This window comes from Sitophilus oryzae, unplaced genomic scaffold (assembly GCF_002938485.1).
Source record: "Sitophilus oryzae breed Bouriz unplaced genomic scaffold, Soryzae_2.0 scaffold_637_pilon_pilon, whole genome shotgun sequence".
In the NCBI taxonomy this organism is placed as follows: domain Eukaryota; kingdom Metazoa; phylum Arthropoda; class Insecta; order Coleoptera; family Curculionidae; genus Sitophilus; species Sitophilus oryzae.
The window spans coordinates 140419-160188 of record NW_022147237.1 but is presented as its reverse complement, the minus strand read 5'-3'; the positions used below and the strand labels follow the sequence as shown (position 1 = coordinate 160188).

Here is a 19770-nt window from a genome sequence, read left to right as displayed (position 1 = left end):
TCTTGTTCCGATACCGATTTTCTTCAGAAAAAAAGGTAATCGCCTTCTTTCTATTTTTTTAACCGCCAGATACCCCATCAGAATTTTAGTAATCGCAAATTTTAGTTTCAGCACAGTAATGTTTCTATTTTATTTTATGTTATAAAATTTCTTTACAGATTTGAATTTAATTAAACTTTCTATTTTATTTTATGTTATAATATTTCTTTACTTATTTCAATTTAATTATAATTTCTATTTTATTTGATATTATAATAATTTTTTTTTACATATTTGAATCTAGATACTGTGAGCTTAATTATTTGCTATTGTAATTAATTGGCTTCATTTCTTTTTTTCTAGGGTATCTGACCTATTTCTTTATGGATTGATATAATTTATTTTTGATCGATTTTGCTATATTTTCTGTTATAATATTTCTTCACAGGTTTGAATTTAGATACTGTGAAATTAATTATTTGCTATTGTAATTAACTGACTTAATTTATTTTCCTGAGGTATTTGACCTATATCTGGATAGTCTGATTTAATTTATTTTTGTTCGATTTTGCTATATTTCATGTTTTAATATTTCTTTTCATATTTGAATTCGAGTACGTTGAACTTGAATATATTGTATTCATATTTAATTTATTTAAATAAACTTCGTTATGGGATATATTCGACTTTAACTGGCTTTCACCCCATTTCCCTGGATTCTCCACTGTAGAAAAGCTACACGTACTGGCAGTAGTGGTCTCTCAAACACTATAAATTTTGAGGGTGGCGCCCGAGAAGCAAAAGATCGACTGCTCGGCGTTAGTAATAGCTCTCTAGAAAAAAGACTGTTACAAAATTTGCCCGAGCAGGGACTTGATAGATTTGAAACCGAAGCCGTTTAAATGGAGGAGAAACCAGGTAAAGCTAGTTAAGCCTGAAAAGCTGCAAAAGAGTGTGAGAGGGAGTGAAGAAAAAAGTCTAAAATTATCAAGCAGTAGCATCGTCAAAAGCAATTGACCAGGATAAGTTGAAAATGGAAGCCAAAGAAGATTATCACTCGATCGGTGATACCAAAGACATTAGTGAAGCTGGATCGATGCCTACCATACAGACCCTAGTACCCCCTGGTCCAAGTACCGATACTGACTCTCGAAGGGGGTGGATTTATCTGTTAAAGAAATCAGAATTGGTCGCACAACTGACACGGTTTGGATTAAATAATACCGGAACATTGGAAGAAATGAGGAGGAGGATCGTCAAGTTTTTTCGAGACGGACATGTCAGCCCACAACCTAGAATGCAGCCTTTTGATTTTTCTGGAAATACGATACCGTCACTACGACTATGTCAACATCCACCTCGAGGCCAATATTTGGACAGGCAGGGACTGCTTCTTTGTGGTTAAACTACCCATTACCGCCGACTCCTGGACAGACACAAAGCCAAAATGTTAGTCCCTTGGATGTTTATAAATGGGGAGTGACATTTGATGGCCGGTCTGATCCCGCAAATTTTCTGGAGAGATTAGAAGAGATTTGCGCGGTACAGACCATACAACTAAACCGGTTGTTGCCACAGCTTCCTGAAATTTTACAAGGAGGAGCGGCGCTCTGGTACCGAAATAACCGAGGCAATTTAGAATCTTCTATTATCCTGTGAATTACGAAGTAGACTTGGGGGCGAAGATCAGTCGTCGAGTACGTCGACATGGCAATATTTCCGCGAGTCAAGAACTACAGTGGTTATATCGGAATTTATTGCCCGAGTATCGGCAGTATGTCAGAAGAGGAGATTTTCACGATATTTCGTCTTTCTCTCGAATTACCAAAGAGTTTGAACTGCTTAATCAGGAACTTCTTAATCAATGTACTTATACATCGTTCGATGTCGCAGCCCGACCAAATAGTACGCCTCGGCGAGCCATGCTGGAAAATGAGCGTGCTGGTGCCGTGAGCAACCTGATGGTTACCCAGAGCCAATCGCCGCCTCAGAGTAAACATAGACAGGTGTCTGTTACTCCCCGTTTTTTAAGCTATCCGCATAGAGCGCCGAACTCTACAATATCTGCTTCCACCTCAAACACGATCTGTTGGAGATGTTGACAGACAGGGCACTTCCGCAATCAGTGCACATCAGAGCCCAACATCTTTTGTTCCCGATGCAAAAAGGCTGGTGGTCATGCTGGGGATTGTTCATGTGTGAGCCCAGGAAATCTGGAACAGAGACGCACAGAAATATTCCATGAACAACATTATTCACCAACCGACATCGTCGAAGAATTACCACAAATCTTACGTCAAGAATAGTGTTGCACAAGACAAGAATTCTTGTCTTGAAAATCAATTTCTTGTCTTGTGTTGAAGATTGCAGATTTCTTGAATGGCAAAGTCTTGTCTTGTCTTGCAAAACTATTGAAATTTCTTGTCTTGAGAAATTTTACATTCTTTATTACAGTTTTTTTATAATACCATTTTACCAATATAATTTTGTGTATAATACCAATTACCAATATACGGTTTGTTGCCTCAACTTTATTTTATTTCATTCTCTACTCTAAATCACTGGCTATGATAGAAAAAAAATGAACACTGGTCAATATTAATGCCGAGTTTATACAACATTTGCATAAGTCGTAATCATAATCACAGTCTTAATTATCGAATGTAATACCACAAGATGTTTCGGGATTACCGAATAACACTTTTACCTAACACGAAATGCGTTACCCGACTCGTAAATACGACTCCGAAGAAGAAGTAGTGTTGCCGGTATCCGCTACTTCGAGCAAGTACCATGAGTTTATATACGAACATTCGTAACAATATTTCACATGGGCGCGTATGCTCCGTCCGACGGAGTTCGTCCGACGGCTATCATCTGAAAGCGCTGTGAGTGTCAGGCAAAAGTATTAGGTAATTCCGAAATTTTGAGTTGTATTATTAAAAAGATTATACAACGAAATAAAGTAGATATATCCTTCTTATTTTGCCATTTTGTAATAAGAATTGACGAGATATTTTGTGGAACTGACAGAAATGATTTCTGAATTAATATTTCAATAAATGACAATTACAATATGGCCACCAAGCGATAATCACTTAAATGATTATCACTTATTAATCACATCCTTCTATATAGGAAAAATATACATAGAGTTGTATAATCGTCATAATCACATGGCAGTTTTAATGTGCATTTATAGAACATTTTCATAATCATAATTTTTATATCAGTTAAGTAGGGTAACATAATTAAAGGCTAAGTTCATGGAAGATGATAACAGGTTTATAAGAAGTGGATAGTTTAACTTTTCTGATTATGACTATGATTGTGATTACGGTTATGTAAATGTTGTATAAACCCGGCATAACTTGCGCAAAGACCTAATTATCACTTAAAAAAAACGTATCATTTCTAACTTTCAAGAAATCTTGAATTCAAGAAATCTTGCGAGACTCTTGAAATTTCTTGCATATTAAAGTCTTGTCTTGTCTTGAAATTCAAGACAAGAAATTTTGAAAGTCTTGTCTTGAATTTCTTGCAAGACTTTTTCAAGACTCTTGTGCAACACTAGTCAAGAAGTTCGTCCTGTTGTGAAGATTTGCTACCGGAACACCGACTATTTGGTCCTGGATACTGGAGCTGCCCATTCCTATATTGGAAAGAAATTGCCAGAACAGTGCCAAAGTTCCAAGGCAGTTCCTGTCAAACCCACGGTGAAAGGAGCGAGACTTGTTAATGGTACCACGGAATCCACTAGCACAGCATCTAAGAGTTCCGGTGGAGAAGAATGTTTGCTGGCGATGTGGAATCCCCGGAGACCTACGTGGTGTATGCCAGAAAAAAAAATTATTTTGTTCTGTTCCAGATGTGGAACACTCAGAGATCACAAGAAATGTAGAAAATGTTGATGTATACCATCCCGTTCAAATCGCTTCGAATCCTGGGCTGAAGGATGTTGGTCAAGAAGAAGATCAAAAAGCAGCTAAACCAACTATAACAACTCATGAAAAGTCCATTGAGTCACTGCCAGGAACCATCTGCATGACACATTCACTCTAACCAACTCCCCCACATTCCCATGTGTCTGGAAGCCAGTCAAGGTGGAGACAGCAACAATTTACCAGGGAAGAAGTGGAGAAGTGACAGGCAGAAAAGCCCGATGTCCTGGTCCGTCTGGAAACCAACGCCGGACGTTCAGCAATAGGAGTCTGCCGTCACAGTTTCATCAGTACACAAAATTATCCGATGTCATCGCCACATTTAAATACCGCTCATCACCAGCCTCCTAGTGCATCGTTGATACTGCTGCCAATAACAACCAGGACAAAGACACCTCCCGACCAGCACTCGGTCTCACTCGAGCAGCTAGGACCACCCAGGACGAAGACACCTCCCGACCAGTACCCGGTCTTACTCGAGTAGCTCGGACCACCCAGGACGAAGACACCTCCCGACCAGCTCTCGGTCTCATCCGAGCAGCTAGGAACCTTCAGCACGAAGACACCTCCCGACTAGCACTCGGTCTCACCCGAGCAGCTAGGAACTTTCAGCACGAAGACACCTCCCGACCAGCACTCGGTCCCACCCGAGCAGTCAAGATACCAATACGCGATGACACATAGTAATTTTCTTTTATTATTTGAATTATGTATAGACGTTTGTCCGTTCTGGTTGAAGATCAAAGGTTCATTTAGAATAAACTATAACATCATAATTGCCGTGACAAAATAAAAATATTTATTACTTATCTTTAACAAGTAGCTTAATAATTATTTACAATTGTTATTATTAGTTAAAATTAATTAACGTTATTGAAATAAACTGAAATCGTAGTCGTGAATTTCTTGGTGTATTTCTATATTATGAAAGATGACACTTGGATTTTCCGTCAGAGTGAATAGCTACAGATTAGGGTAATACTAACTAGATTACCTAATTGTTGACAATTACTGATATGGGAATTTTCTTCGACATAGAGTAAAGTTTTTTTTCTCGTAGTAATTCTGGTTTATAAGTCATTACGTAAAGCCAATATTACTACTGCGGCGAAACCGTCCCATTACACACTAACAATAATATAATATAATATTGAAAATGTTTTCTAGATAATCTACATCTATTCTTATAGTACTTAGCAAAGTACTATATAAAATATAGTACTGAACCAAAAAATATGTTTATCTTGGCTTGTTCGTGTATATCAGTCACATTGACTAATTCATTTTCAGGACAATCTGTAACTATTATCTCTAGCTCTACCATTTATACTTATGACAACAAATTAAACTAAAATTCACGTTTTGTTCTTAACTTGCTTAACAGACATATGAAAATTTGATAATTATATTTTTTTGTCATGAGAACTATGATGTTATAGCGTAATTGCATTAGAGATATGGGTAAAAATAGAAAAAACTGCAATAAATCGCAAACTATTAAGAATAGGTATATGATATACTTAATAAAAGTTGAAGAGATTTGGCAAAATATATGAGAAAATATGAAAATATATAGGGTGTACCATTTAAAAAATTTGATATTTTTTAATTTTAAATAATCGAAATTCATAAATATATTTTGAACAACCTGTAGCATTTAACTAAAATATCTTTAGATATATCATTTTTTACATCTCTATAAAACTCTCATACCAAATTTTCGTATTCCAACTTCAAAAACAATGGTACCACTGACAATTTTCTACCACACTGCAATTTAACATTTGTTTAAACAAATTTAAATATTACGAAAACTATTAATTTTAGGTATATAACATTATATATAAAAAAGTTATGGAATTTTACGCAGAATCTAAAAATAAAATAAAAAATAGGGTATTACATTTAAAAAAAAACATTATTATATCCGTCACACTTTTTGAAGCACCCTGTATACTCTATAATAATTTTAAAATGTGTATCTTAACCTTCCCTATAACTCTTATAATTAACATTTTTTTGTAAACCTCGAAACAAATAAAATAATGGACGAGATGCAGGTCCGAATTTAAAAAAAATAAGTTGGGCCTCTGTATCTCACAAATTTTCGGCTAATTTGAAAATCTAAAAATACTATCAGATAGCCCTAATAAAGTGGCTACGAGAATGTGCAATTAGTTTTTTCATTTTCTAAAAAGTAACGACAGGAAAAAAGAAAATTTATTTTAAAAAAAACCGTTTCTTCCAAATAACTCAGGAAATTTTAAAACTATTTTGATGGCATCTTGGTAAATATCCCAAAGGGGCGCAACTTTGCCCCAATTTAACCATGTACCTATTACGGTTACCGATATTCCAATGCTCTTACCTCGAATTTGTAGTACCCTGTATAGTGTCCCATTCAAGAAATTATGCATTTCTACATGGTACTGTATATTTTAGTTAGAAACAAATTTTCAGGAAGAAATCGCCTTAGTTTCATTTTAAACCCCAAAAGATATCAATAATAGTAATTTAGTAATATAATAGTCCTCAATTAAGGCGGGTCTACATCAATAAAAATTTGTGTTGTGCGTTGTATTTGACAAAAATATTTTCGTGTGCGCGGAATTTTTGTTGATGTGGACTGTGCGCCGCAAGCAAATGCGCGAAAATTATTTTGTGCCGAACAACGCACAGGATCCGTTGGCCTGTCGGTTTTTCAGAAACTTGAAAGAGATTTGTGCCTCACTGTCATGTTAGTGTAGACTGCTGTCTTTAGTTTAAAGTACTTTTCGACGTAAATACATGTAACTATTTTTCGTTGGCTGGCCATGTCACTTGTTTTAAAAAAAATATGCACTGTTTATAATTCTCTCAGATTATCTTCGCCGGAAAAAGAGATTAAATAAAAGTAAAAATAAAAGACGATACTGGACACACACACACAACGCAGCTTTTTCTTCATAGAAGACAAAACGTCGCGGCGGGGCGAAAATATTACGAACACTAGCTGCTGATGAATCAACAGGACAATTTTTTTAATTTTCTTCGCATGTCGCAAACAGATTTTGAGGTTCTTACTAATATGATTGGACCAAAAATAACAAAGAAAGACACCAACTTTAGAAAAGCTATACCAGTCAAAGAGAAAGTAGCGGTAACTTTACGCTTCTTAGCAACATCAAAAAAGGTGATGCATGGGCCAAAATAGCTCAAGCATGTGGTACTTAAGTGAAAGAGGTGAACAAAAAAATTTCCAGCTTACTGGGATCGTTTAGAAGGGAAAAAGCGAAGAGAAAAAGACTATCGGGACAGGAGCTGGTAAATTAAACGAAAAATATTAATACACATACAAATTTTACTGACATATTTATTAAACAACAACATTCTACAACATTAAAAACTCAAAACTTTTGAACGCAAACCAACTTGTTTTATATACCTCTTTTGCACCTGTAATAAAATAAATATGTCAGTAAAATTTGTATGTGTATTAATATTTTTCGTTGAATTTACTAGCTCCTATCCCGATAGTCTTTTTGCCCTTGGGTTTTTCCCTTCTAAACGATCCCAGTAAGCTGGACATTTTTTTCTTCATTCTTTTCTTCACCTCACAGAAATGCTGAGGGTGCTTTGGATTCCATAATAAGTTATGCTTCATATATTCTTGGATGAGGTGCATTGCCTCTCATTACTCCACTCCATATTTTATTTTTCATATGCACGGTATCCACACAAAATACGTATATTAATATTAACGTTTCCAAAATGTTGGAGTTTTCCGGCACACAGTCGTTCGACGCAACTGAATTCATCGACAACACACAAGAATAAAATTAATGTGGTAAAATATTTAACCAGTTTAAACTTTGCGCCGCAAATATTTATCTTGAATTTTAAATACACCGCACAACTCAAATATTTATTGATGTGGACCCGCCTTTAGAATTTAATATGATTCTTGCTAACATACTTTAGTAGTGTATACGTTAATATACAAGCAATCTTCTGATCCTGTTACATCTGACGTAAGATTACTTAAAACATTAAGTTGGGTATATTCGTCCTTATCGTAAGTCGCATTGAGTACACCATTCCATGCATCATTTTTAACTGGCGACTGCAAAGAAATATGAGTAATAAGAATCCAAAAAAAAAATTTAATATTTGTAATCTTACTGCAAATCTTAAGTTGTCGATGGGTTTTTTAGCAAATGGTATACCTCTATATGCATAATAAGTTTTTCCCAATCCCACAGTGCGGTTTACGGTTCCTCTCACTTGTCCATCCTCAAGTGTCACTATTGGACTGAGGTCCTGAGAAATAAAAAATATCAGTAAATTGACCAAAATAAAAATAAATTCGGAAAATTTGAGTATAGAATTTTTTTTTAGTTTATAAGTGAATATTACAAACGCTTGAAACATTTCCTGACATCAATTCTTTTCGAACAATTTCAAAAATAGGGATTGAGCTTAAATTTGCGTTCGGTTGAGGTGTAAATTGGTCACTTGACATAGAAACTAAGAACAGATTTTGATTAAATCCTATCTCAAGTATAGTTTTTTTTTAATATTATTTAAGAAACTAAGAAAAACCTTTGTAGCACATTTATAAGAATGCCAGACGGAGACTTAAACTTCAAAATACATATATTTGAATTTTAAGGAACAAAAAAAATCGATATTTATTTTACTGAACGATGTATAATGAATTAATCCAATTTTTTCATATTAATAGGGGTAATAGGGGTTTAATAGGGATAAGTCGTAAAAAAATATATATTTAGGAATATGTCGGTTAATCCAACGGTAATTGCATTAAATTGTTCAAGGAGTATTGAAACGAAACATATAGCGTAACTTATCCAAAAGTCAACCTTACCTTCACGTGGTGCACCCTATTTACACAAACGAGGCTCTACCGTCCGAGTATAGGCGGTATAATCTTATACAACCCTCAGTCCTACTATCTTTCTGGGGAAGAGGAGTAGTAAACTACTCCTAGCCGGCCGAGACCGTAGCATAATGGAACTATCGTCGCGGTTCTCACTGTTCCATAGCCATACAGTGCTACAGTTGCAGCCAATACTGTGTAGCAGCGTAACCGTCACAGTTAAACCTTTTTACGCAGCTAACACACATTAATGATGGAACATTCGAGTGGGACAAAATCATCGTCCGGAGGTAAAATACCCCCTCAATCGGATCTCCGGGTGCCTACTCATCTCCGTTTCATCGGAGAAACAAAAAAACATCAATGTTTCACGTTTGCGGTTTGCGGCGTGGAACGTAAGCACTCCACTCGACAAGATAAATTCAAATCGACCAGAGAGAACAGCACTGGTTTCACAGGAGCTCCACCGACTAAATATAGATGTTGCCGCCCTTAGCGAAACCCGCTTTGCAGATAAAGGTAGTTTCATTGAGGATCTTTACACATTCTTTTGGAAGGGTCACCCCGCAACACACAGGAGAATTTATGGAGTCGCGTCGGCATTGCAATCAGAAACTAAATCGGCACCAAATTAACAGTACCTATTGGTGTCTCCGAACGTCTTATGACCCTCATATACCCCATATCAGGCAAAACTTACGTCAATATCATTAGTGTCTACGCTCCCATCCTAGACGCTAAAATTGAGGATAAGGATAAATTTTACCAAGCTCTACAAAATGCTCTCCAACAAATTCCAAAGCACGAACGAATCATCTTGCTAGGTGACTTTAAGGCCCGTGTTAAACAAGAGGAAACATGGCCTGACGTATTCGGAAAACATAGAATAGGAAACGTAAATAGCAATGGTGAACACTTATTAACAACGTGCACAGAGTATAATCTTTGCATCACCAATACGTGGTTCATGTTGAAGGACAAGTTTAAAGGTATCTGGAAACATCCCAGATCAGGCCACTGGCATAACTAATTGGACCACGTAATCATTCGAAGAATGCATTTAAAAGAGGACAGACTCACAAAAGCTAGAATAGATGCCGAATGCCGATGCGTTCTGTTCATGCGTTCAGCCATCCCATCGGATTGTGGATGTAGGGCTGTCGTCTTGGTCTTGCGGAAGTTAAGGACTTCACAGACGCCTTGGAACAGATTGGACTCAGAGTTTTTTCTCTGATCTAAATGCAGCTCCATGGGAACACCAAACCTGCAGATCCATTCTTTAACAAGGGCATCAGCAAAGGTAAATGCTTCTTGATTTAGCAATGCTTAGGTCTCGACCCATTTGCTGAAGTAATCCATTATTACCAAAATGTATTTGTTGCCATCGTTCGTCTCCGGGAAAGGACCAGCCACGTCGATCGCTATTCGTTCCAAGGGACCGCCTACATTGTACTGGCGCATTGGGGCTTTACCGCGCTTTTGTGGACCATTGATGGCGGCGCAAACGTCACATTTCCTGCACCAGGCCCTCACGTCTTCTGTACAGTTCACCCAATAGAACCGCTCCCGCAGCTTGCCAAGTATCTTGGTAACACCAAGATGTCCACCGCTGCGCCGGTTCCATTGTGAACTTCCTCCAAGACTTCCGGGACAATTACAATCCACCTTCTCTTTCTTGTCCCTCTGGTCTCTCGATCACGCGGCAAAGTAATCCGTTATCTATTACCAAGGAGTTCCACTGGGACCAGTACGACTTCACGTTCAGCGAATATCTACAAACTTTCTCTCACGTTGGTCTTTGGTCCGCGTTTTTTCAGTTAATCACTAAGCCTAACTCTGGATTAGTGATTTGGTCATTTGCAAGATCTTCGGTTTGCCAAGTCTCATTAAACACAGTCGTTCTTAAGACTTTCACTTCCTTCTCTTCATTGCAACGACTTCCTAGTTGTCCACAATTCCAGTAGCGAATTGGTCCCCCCTTCTTGCTCATATACTGACCCAGTACTTTACGCACAATCCTTTCCACTTTGGAGTCGTCGGAACAATTCTCAACTGCTTGCCTTGTCCCGTTGTCACGTAAACCATCCATAAACGCCTGTACTGCTAAGCGCTCCATAACATTTTCGGTCATAGCAAGGTACGCAAGGCGAATAAGGTGGACTATTTCAAATTGATATTCTCGTAGGGTCTCATTAGGCTTCTGAACACGGTTCTTGATTTGTAAATGGTAGACATGCTCCAAATGAGCTTGGCCGTATCTCATTTCTAAATGTCGTATCAATTGCTGATAATCTCCCTGTTCCGATGGTGACAGTGTCAGTCTCAGCATGATGTCGGTGCATCTCCTCGTAGTGCAATAGTCAAAGCGGTAGCTTTTTCAGCGATTGTCCAGCCTTACGCTCTCCCAGCGGCTTCAAACTGGCAAAAATATTTGGCCCAAGCGGTTTTTCTGCCAAACTGTGGAGGTTTCATAACTGTCTTTGAGGTACACTTATTTTCGACTGGTTTCAGGTCCTCCGATGATTCTTGACATTTTAGTGAATTTGCTTTCGCCATTTCGTCTCTCAATATTTCGATTTTTCTGTTAACATCCTCATCAATTTGGGTTATTTTGTCTTGTGTATCTATTATCTTTTCTTATAATTCCCTAGTTACGCCCACGGATTCCTGCACACCTGCAAAAAAGATCACGCCATCCTGATGGAAAGATGCGGTCCTTGCAGTTTCCACGAAGCCTTCACCAAGCCGAGGAGACTCTTTTCACATTTTTAAAAATCATTCCATTGTCTTTGCTCTTACAGTAAACATCTTGTACTTTATTAAATAAAATTAAAACTTTATTTTTTAAAAAGACTCTCATAAAGAGTTATTACACACACTTATTATTACACTCTCAAGACAGTGTAATAACGTTTTTGATAAACAAAAAAATAATTTTCAAAATTCAAAACAAAATACAAATAATTTTAGCAACCAAAACTTTAATTCGTATAATCAAAATAATCCTAATAATTCATTTAATAATCAAAACCTCCAAAATAATTTTAATAATTATCGACAAAATAATGTACCTAATTTTAACAATAATAACTATAATCACCAAAATCACCAAAATAAAACGGCATGGCCTTGTCAGCCAATAAATATTCAAACTAGACAAGTACCACCACAAAGGTTTTCAACAAACCGAGAAGTTTTTGGGCCTCCCGTAAACGTATTTAAACCTAAGCCAATACCACCAGAACAATTGCCAAAACCGGAGCCAATGTCAACGACCTCCAGAATACCCAGTTTAAATAGCAGTAGAGGATTTTCACAGAACTCTTAAAATCGGAACAGAATGTTCGATAGAAATCCGAATTTCAATTTTCAGGAATTGTACAATAATGATTGTAGTAGAGAGGAAAACTATACGGATTCTACGGAAAATTATTGTAATCAGAATACAACAGATTACAATCAAGACGAAGATACTAATCAATATATTGACAATAATCAATATAATGAGTATCAATACACTCAACCAGGTACCGAAGAAATGTCTCAAGAACAAAATTTTCAGGATACCGGGCCAACAAATCAACAGAGCTGATTGAGATAAATATCTCATCGAATAACGCCTTACCTTATATAGAAACTATCAACCCGCCTTTGAAACTATTAATCGACACAGGAAGCACAAAATCGATAATAAAACCTTCGATTATAGAAGAAAAATTTCTAAATTGTATTTACCAAACAACAAATAATATAAAAACAGCTTTAGGTAGTAAACAAACGAAATTTCAAGCCACTGTACCGATTCTTCTCGATTACGGTATCAATCATGATATTGATTTTATACTTTTCGACTTTCACGATTACTTTGACGGAGTGATTGGTTTAAATGATATTTGCCAAATGAATCTAAATATTAATCTAGTCGATCAAAAGTTGATTGGAAATAATATTCAGATACCTTTTAAATTTAGACAGCCTAATGAAGTAAATTTTTCAATTAGCGTAAATCTTTATGAAAAGTTTATTAAAAATTTACCCGGCAGTGTTTTCGAGGGAGAAATTCTTACTAAACCAGGTAAAATTAACGAACTTTATTTTCCCCAAATTTTATCTTACGCTAAGGACGGTTTTGCCCCTGTAGAAATACAAAATCACACGGATAGGACCATTTCAATAATACTACAAGAACCAATACCTGTGGATAAATTCGAGTCAAATGTTTGTGAACTATACACATTTGAAAATGTCTCCAGAGAAATGGAACAATACCACCTAAACAGGACAAACACTGAAATAGATGAGCTAATAAGGACAAGTCATATGAATACCGAAGAACGAAGAGAAATATCCAAATTGTGCAGAGAATACTCCGATATATTCTATAAACCAGGAGACAGATTAACTTTCACATCAAAGGTAAAACATAATATCAGGACAGAAGATGAAATACCGGTACATTCTAAGTCATATAGATACCCATATGTACACACGAATGAAATCCAAAAACAGATTAACGAAATGTTAGACAAGGGTATAATAAGACCTTCATCAAGCCCTTGGTCGTCGCCCATATGGATAGTTCCAAAAAAGATGGATGCGTCCGGGAAACAAAAATGGAGAGTAGTTGTAGACTACCGAAAAATCAACAAAAAAACGATAGACGACAGGTACCCTATACCAAACATTAATGACATCCTAGATAAATTGGGTAATCAATGGTTTCCATCAGATGAGAAATGGAAAAGAACTCCATTGAGAAGACCGCTTTTTCTGTAGACAGAGGACATTATGAGTAACACGTATGCCCTTTGGTTTAAAGAACGCGCCGTCTACATTTCAACGTGTGATGGACGAGATCTTGAAGGATATACAGAATAAAATCTGTATGGTGTATATGGACGATATAATTATTTTCAGCACAGGACTAGACGAACATATAATAAACCTAAAATTAGTATTCAAAAAACTGAGAGAAGCTAGACTAAAAATACAACTAGATAAGTCGGATTTTTGAGAAAGGAAGTGGAATTTTTAGGCCATATCATAACGGCAGAAGGAATAAAACCTAACAAGAACAAAATTGAAGCAATAAAAGAATTCCCTATACCCAAGACACCAAGAGAAATGAAATCATTTCTTGGTTGGTTATTACCGTAAATTTATAAAGAACTTCGCTAAAATTACAAAGCCTCTCACCCAATGTCTGAAGAAGAACACGAAAATAGTCCATACCAAAGAATTCATCGAAAGTATCAATTTATGCAAAAATGTTTTAACATCAGAGCGCGTACTAACATACCCAGATTTTACGAAGACCTTTGAACTAACTACAGACGCCTCTAACTATGCTATTGGTGCTATTTTATCACAAAATAATCATCCAATATGCTACTCATCGAGAAACCTAAATTCAGCCGAAATTAATTATTCTACGATCGAAAAAGAACTGCTAGCGATTGTTTGGAGCTGCAAATATTTTCGACCATACTTATTTGGACAGAAATTTGTAATTAACACAGATCATAAACCCTTACAATGGTTATTTTCACTCAAGGAACCAAATTCAAGACTTGTACGTTGGAGATTAAAACTCGAGAAATTTCTTTTTCAAGAAACCCCATACAAGATCTGAATGCACTCGAAACTCAATCAATTGCAAACAATTCGGGAGACGCAGATGACGTCATAGATGCCTTCTTAAATGATTTGCAAGAATACACATCCACAATTAGACCCTTCGATAGTATCAGAAATTTTGGGACCAGAATTAACGAAACCCAAAAATAAAATCAATATAATTCGACCACCTTTTAAAACTCCTAGTAAAAAATCTACTAAAAAATCGACAGACCTAGAGACAATACATACATCTCTAGAAAACCCTATTTTTAATTTACCAATATCTGAAAAATCAATAAATGTGTTTAAACATCAAATTATTTTAACAACAGGTGATATCGAAAATATTAATTGTCGATATGACACAGTTTTTCAAAATACTCGACTTTATGTAACCATATCTATTAAAAATATCACCAAAAATATTATTAAATTATTAAAAGAATTTATCGATCCAAAACAAACATACGCATTGTATTTTAGAGACTTAAAATTGAGGCAAAATTCTTCACTGTAACTCTTCAAAATCTATTTAAAAATTCTTCATTTAAATTTGTTCAAGCTAATATATTTTTACAAGATATAGAAAAACAAGACGATCAAATAGAGAAGTTAAACATGTACCATACCACTTAAACTTGTCACCGTGGAATAACAGAAATGAAAAACGCATTGTCAGCTAAATATTATTGACCAAAAATGCTAAATGACATCGAAAATTTCATAAACAACTGTGAAACGTGTCAAAAGAATAAATACGACACACCACAGATTACCCTTAAAAATCACTACGGATAGTGGAACAGACTTTAAAAATAAAGAACTAGAAAACTTCGGTAAATTATATAAAATAGATCTACATTATAACACTCCAAAGAATAGCAACTCAAACTCACCCGTAGAAAGGTTTCATTCAACCCTTATTGAACACTATATATGTTTAAAGGAAGAAAATAATAATTTTACACCAAATCAATTAATAAAACGTGCAGTTTTGGAATATAACAAGGCTATACACAGTGTCACGAAATTCACACCCTTTGAAATAATCAAAGGACACATAAATACTAACAACCCCTTCGATTTAAACGACAATATAATTATATCAAACTATGTACAAAATCATAAAGAAACAACTAAGAAACTACGATCAAATTCAGGAAAATAACCATAAAAAAAAGAACAAATTATAAACAAAAGAAACGAAGATAGAATTGACCCACCTAAATACCTTAACACAGATATGGCGAACATTAAAACTAAAAATCGTGGGAAAGATCTTCCAAAATTTAAAAAGGTCTCTGTTTTAAACGAAATAGATATTAAAATTGAGACAAATAAAGGGTTCTACCATAAAAGCAGCGCAAGAAAGCCTAAACAAAATGTTTCATTACAGGTTGAAAATGATCAAAATCACCCTGCTGATAATTGCAGAGCTGGTCCAAGTTCACAGCATGGACGACACCCAAATAACAACCCTTAATAATTACCCATTACCTCTTAAGTTAGGTGAATCTAAGCTAGTTTATAGTAAACATACATTTATACATTTTATAGACTTAGGTACTATTATTAATCAATTTAAAGATATAGAAAGTAAGTTTTTAACTATTAAGAATTTTATTGATCAAGAAAATAGTTCCAACCCTATTTCTTATCACGGGTTATCCCAAAATATTCTTTTAAGGACCGAAACATTAACTCAAATAACATTAAATAAATTAAAAAATCTTCATCCACATATACGAAGTAAAAGAGGTTTATTAAACATCGTAGGAAAGGCAAATAAATGGTTATTTGGTACTCTTGACTCAGACGACGGTGAACGATACGATAATATAATAAATAAACTAAAAAACGATCACAAAAACATTATAAACGAAGTAAACATGCAAATTTCGTTATCAAAAAATTTAATCAACAATTATAATAAAACTATCACAATTCTTAATAAAAATCAAGAAAATTTAAATTATGGATTAAAACTATTTCAAAATGCAATGAATAAACAAATCAGTAATCTTCACGACTATATTAGCCTTCAAGGAATTTTAACACAAATAAATCTAGATTGTCAAAACATTATCACCTTTCTTGACAACATCGAAGATGCAATAATGTTTACAAAACTAAATACTTTACATAATTCGATTCTGCCTAGCTCTGAATTAGAACACATGTTAAATTATTTAAAATCAATCAATAACGAAAATCAAATTCCAAAATTTAAAAATATCTTGTCTTATTACCAATTCTTTGGGACACAAATATAATTCTCAAATACAAAGCTTATATTTGCGATACATATTCCAATCGTACAGTCGAATATTTTTTTTAACCTTTTTTTTTTTTTTTTTAGTCGAATATTTTTTATTTAACCTTTTATCACTTATATCCTATTATCACTTATATCCTATTATCCAGAATCATAAAGTTTTTATCCCTAAATACCCCTACCTCGCACGAGCAGTCAGAAATCAATTCGAAGAAAGTATTTGCCCTAAATTAGAAGACACTTTCTACTGTATCGAAGATTTCCACCCTGAGGATCGTTGTACCCTTCAACTAATCGAAGATCGATCAATTGAAAATTGCGACATCAATGTCCAAGAAGCCGTAGCCCAGCAGATAACACAGAACGAAGTACTAATATTACCAAATGAAAAAGATCGAATATTTTCCAAGTGTACAATCGATCAATAGATAGAAATCGATAAGCCAAGCCTAATAAAAATACCAGAGAAGTGTGAAATCGAAATAAACAACAAGAAATATTTCAATGATGTTCAAATTGATGAAGGAAAACCACTTATTCTACCATCGATCAAATTTGAACAAATCAATACATTGAATAATTACGAAACAATCAATATTTCAAAAATAAATATGCTTAGCAGAGAAATCAACCCCTATTATAACCATCATCTTGTTTGTTATGGTTATCCTCACCCTGGTATTCGTCTTATACAAGAAAAAGAAGATCTTCAACTCTATTTTGGCTCGACTGAAGAAAACTGCCCCTACGAATGAAGAAAATCAATAAGAAGAGGTCCAACCAAAAGAAAGTCCCCATTTTCTTTTATCTTAAGGAGGGAGGAGTTACGCCCACGGATTCCTGCACACCTGCTAAAAAGATCACGCCATTCTGATGGGAAGATGCGGTCCTTGCAGTTTCCACGAAGCCTTCACCAAGCCGAGGAGACTCTTTTCACATTGTTAAAAATCATTCCATTGTCTTTGCTCTTACAGTAAACATCTTGTACTTTATTAAATAAAATTAAAACTTTATTTTTTAAAAAGACTCTCCTGTTTTCTTGAAACGTTATTCCCTGGAATTTTCTATTATCTTGTTATATAAACTTTCTTCTAAATTAAGTATTTTGTTATTAAAGCTGGCCTGTATGTCGTTAGAATTTTCTGTTATCTTGTCTTATAAAATATTGATTAAATGCTGCGAATTTTCCATAATTTTATCTTCTAATTTTTGGGAATTTTCACTCATTTTATCATTCAAACTGTCAAACCAATTTTTGAGAATTTTCGGTCATTTTTTTTCGATCCTCACCTTCCTCCCCCAAAACGTCTCTCAATCTGGCTTGCAAAATGCCTTTCTTTCCATCTGTCTCACACACTCTCTCTCTCTTCCAATATGCATTTCACTTCGGACACTTTCAAGTCTTTCAACAATTTTTTCGGAGCCATTATCAATCTTTTTATTTTTCTAGTCTATCACACACCTCACACCTGACACCAATTGTTACGTTTTTTGTGGGTTCCGTGTGGATAGAAAGTCTAACTTATTTAAACACAATATATTTTACACTAAGTAACAAAACAATAACGATGAAACTTCTTAAAAAAAACTATTTATAACTTATCTACAATTATTTATATAAAAGCAATTTATTTTGAATTTAGCGCAGCAATTGTACGCGTCGACCGAAGCAGTGTTTTCTGTTCTCCTCAGGCCCCAAGCGTCGTCGGTATATGTATGTGAGAAACAGACAGTCTAGATCTTATTAGTATTTTGTATTTGTGTCTAGTCGCCGCCCGCCAGCGGCGCTGCTCCATAATTTTATCTTCTAATTTTTGGGAATTTTCACTCACTTTATCATTCAAACTGTCTTCCAATTTTTGAGAATTTTCCGTCATTTTTTTCCGATCCTCACCTTCCTCCCTCAAAACGTCTCTCAATCTGGCTTGCAAAATGCCTTTCTTTCCATCTGTCTCACACACTCTCTCTCTCTTCCAATATGCATTTCACTTCGGACACTTTCAAATCTTTCAACAATTTTTTCGGAGCCATTATCAATCTTTTTATTTTTCTAGTCTATCACACACCTCACACCTGACACCAATTGTTACGTTTTTTGTGGGTTCCGTGTGGATAGAAAGTCTAACTTATTTAAACACAATATATTTTACACTAAGTAACAAAACAATAACGATGAAACTTCTTAAAAAAACTGTTTATAACTTATCTACAATTATTTATATAAAAGCAATTTATTTTGAATTTAGCGCAGCAATTGTACGCGTCGACCGAAACAGTGTTTTCTGTTCTCCTCAGGCCCCAAGCGTCGTCGGTATATGTATGTGAGAAACAGACAGTCTAGATCTTATTAGTATTTTCTATTTGCGTCTAGTCGCCGCCCGCCAGCGGCGCTGCTCCGTTCTCCATCTCTCCAGATTATTCCAGTCGTTCTCGAATGGGGGCGGAGCATATTATTTCGGTTAGGTTGAGTTCACACAGGTGCGCAACAATATTTTAACAAATATAACTTATGATTTAATCACAAAAAAATAATAATATTTAATAAATATCAACGCCAAGTAAGCAGATTAAAAGAAATTAAGTAGAAATTTAGAATGAAATATAAAATATATTGTATCAAAACAATAAAACTGAAATAGCTTAAAACTTACATAAAATACACTTAAGTACTTCTACAGCCAGCATGTCTCCGTTTAAGTAGAAATAAGACACCTCCAATTTTGACTAAGTTTATAAAAAAATATAGTTGTCTTACCTGACAACAAATGAATGCAAACTCAGTAATAAATAACCAGTAAAAGTAATAGATAAACATATCTATGTGTGTGCCTTCCTTTGTAGTTTAAATTACTATAACGACAATAAAAAAAACTGTATTCCGATATATACATAAATATATCTATATTCAATATTGTTAAGTGAATATTTTGAGGTATTGAAATGCCATGCAATACATTTTTAAATTATTTTGCGCACAACGATTATTTTGCGATAACAATTTATTTTTTAGTCACCTTTATATTAATTATATTACACAGATAAAATTTTAGCACAGCTATTATTAGTAATATAATAAA

General features: G+C 34.9%; 1 protein-coding gene across 1 annotated transcript in view; it reads right to left on the bottom strand.

The window, feature by feature from the left end:
- The window catches only part of LOC115887754 (pyrethroid hydrolase Ces2a-like), a 79959-nt gene extending 60444 nt beyond the window's left edge, over positions 1-19515 (bottom strand). The window contains exons 1-3 of the mRNA XM_030907241.1: positions 19449-19515; positions 8082-8219; positions 7876-8022 (exon numbers count right to left, since the gene is read on the bottom strand). Coding sequence (XP_030763101.1) covers positions 7876-8022; positions 8082-8219; positions 19449-19508 — 345 coding nt within the window. The 5' untranslated portion in view covers positions 19509-19515. The remainder of the gene's footprint in view (positions 1-7875; positions 8023-8081; positions 8220-19448) is intronic.
- Between the last annotated feature and the right edge of the window lie 255 nt (positions 19516-19770).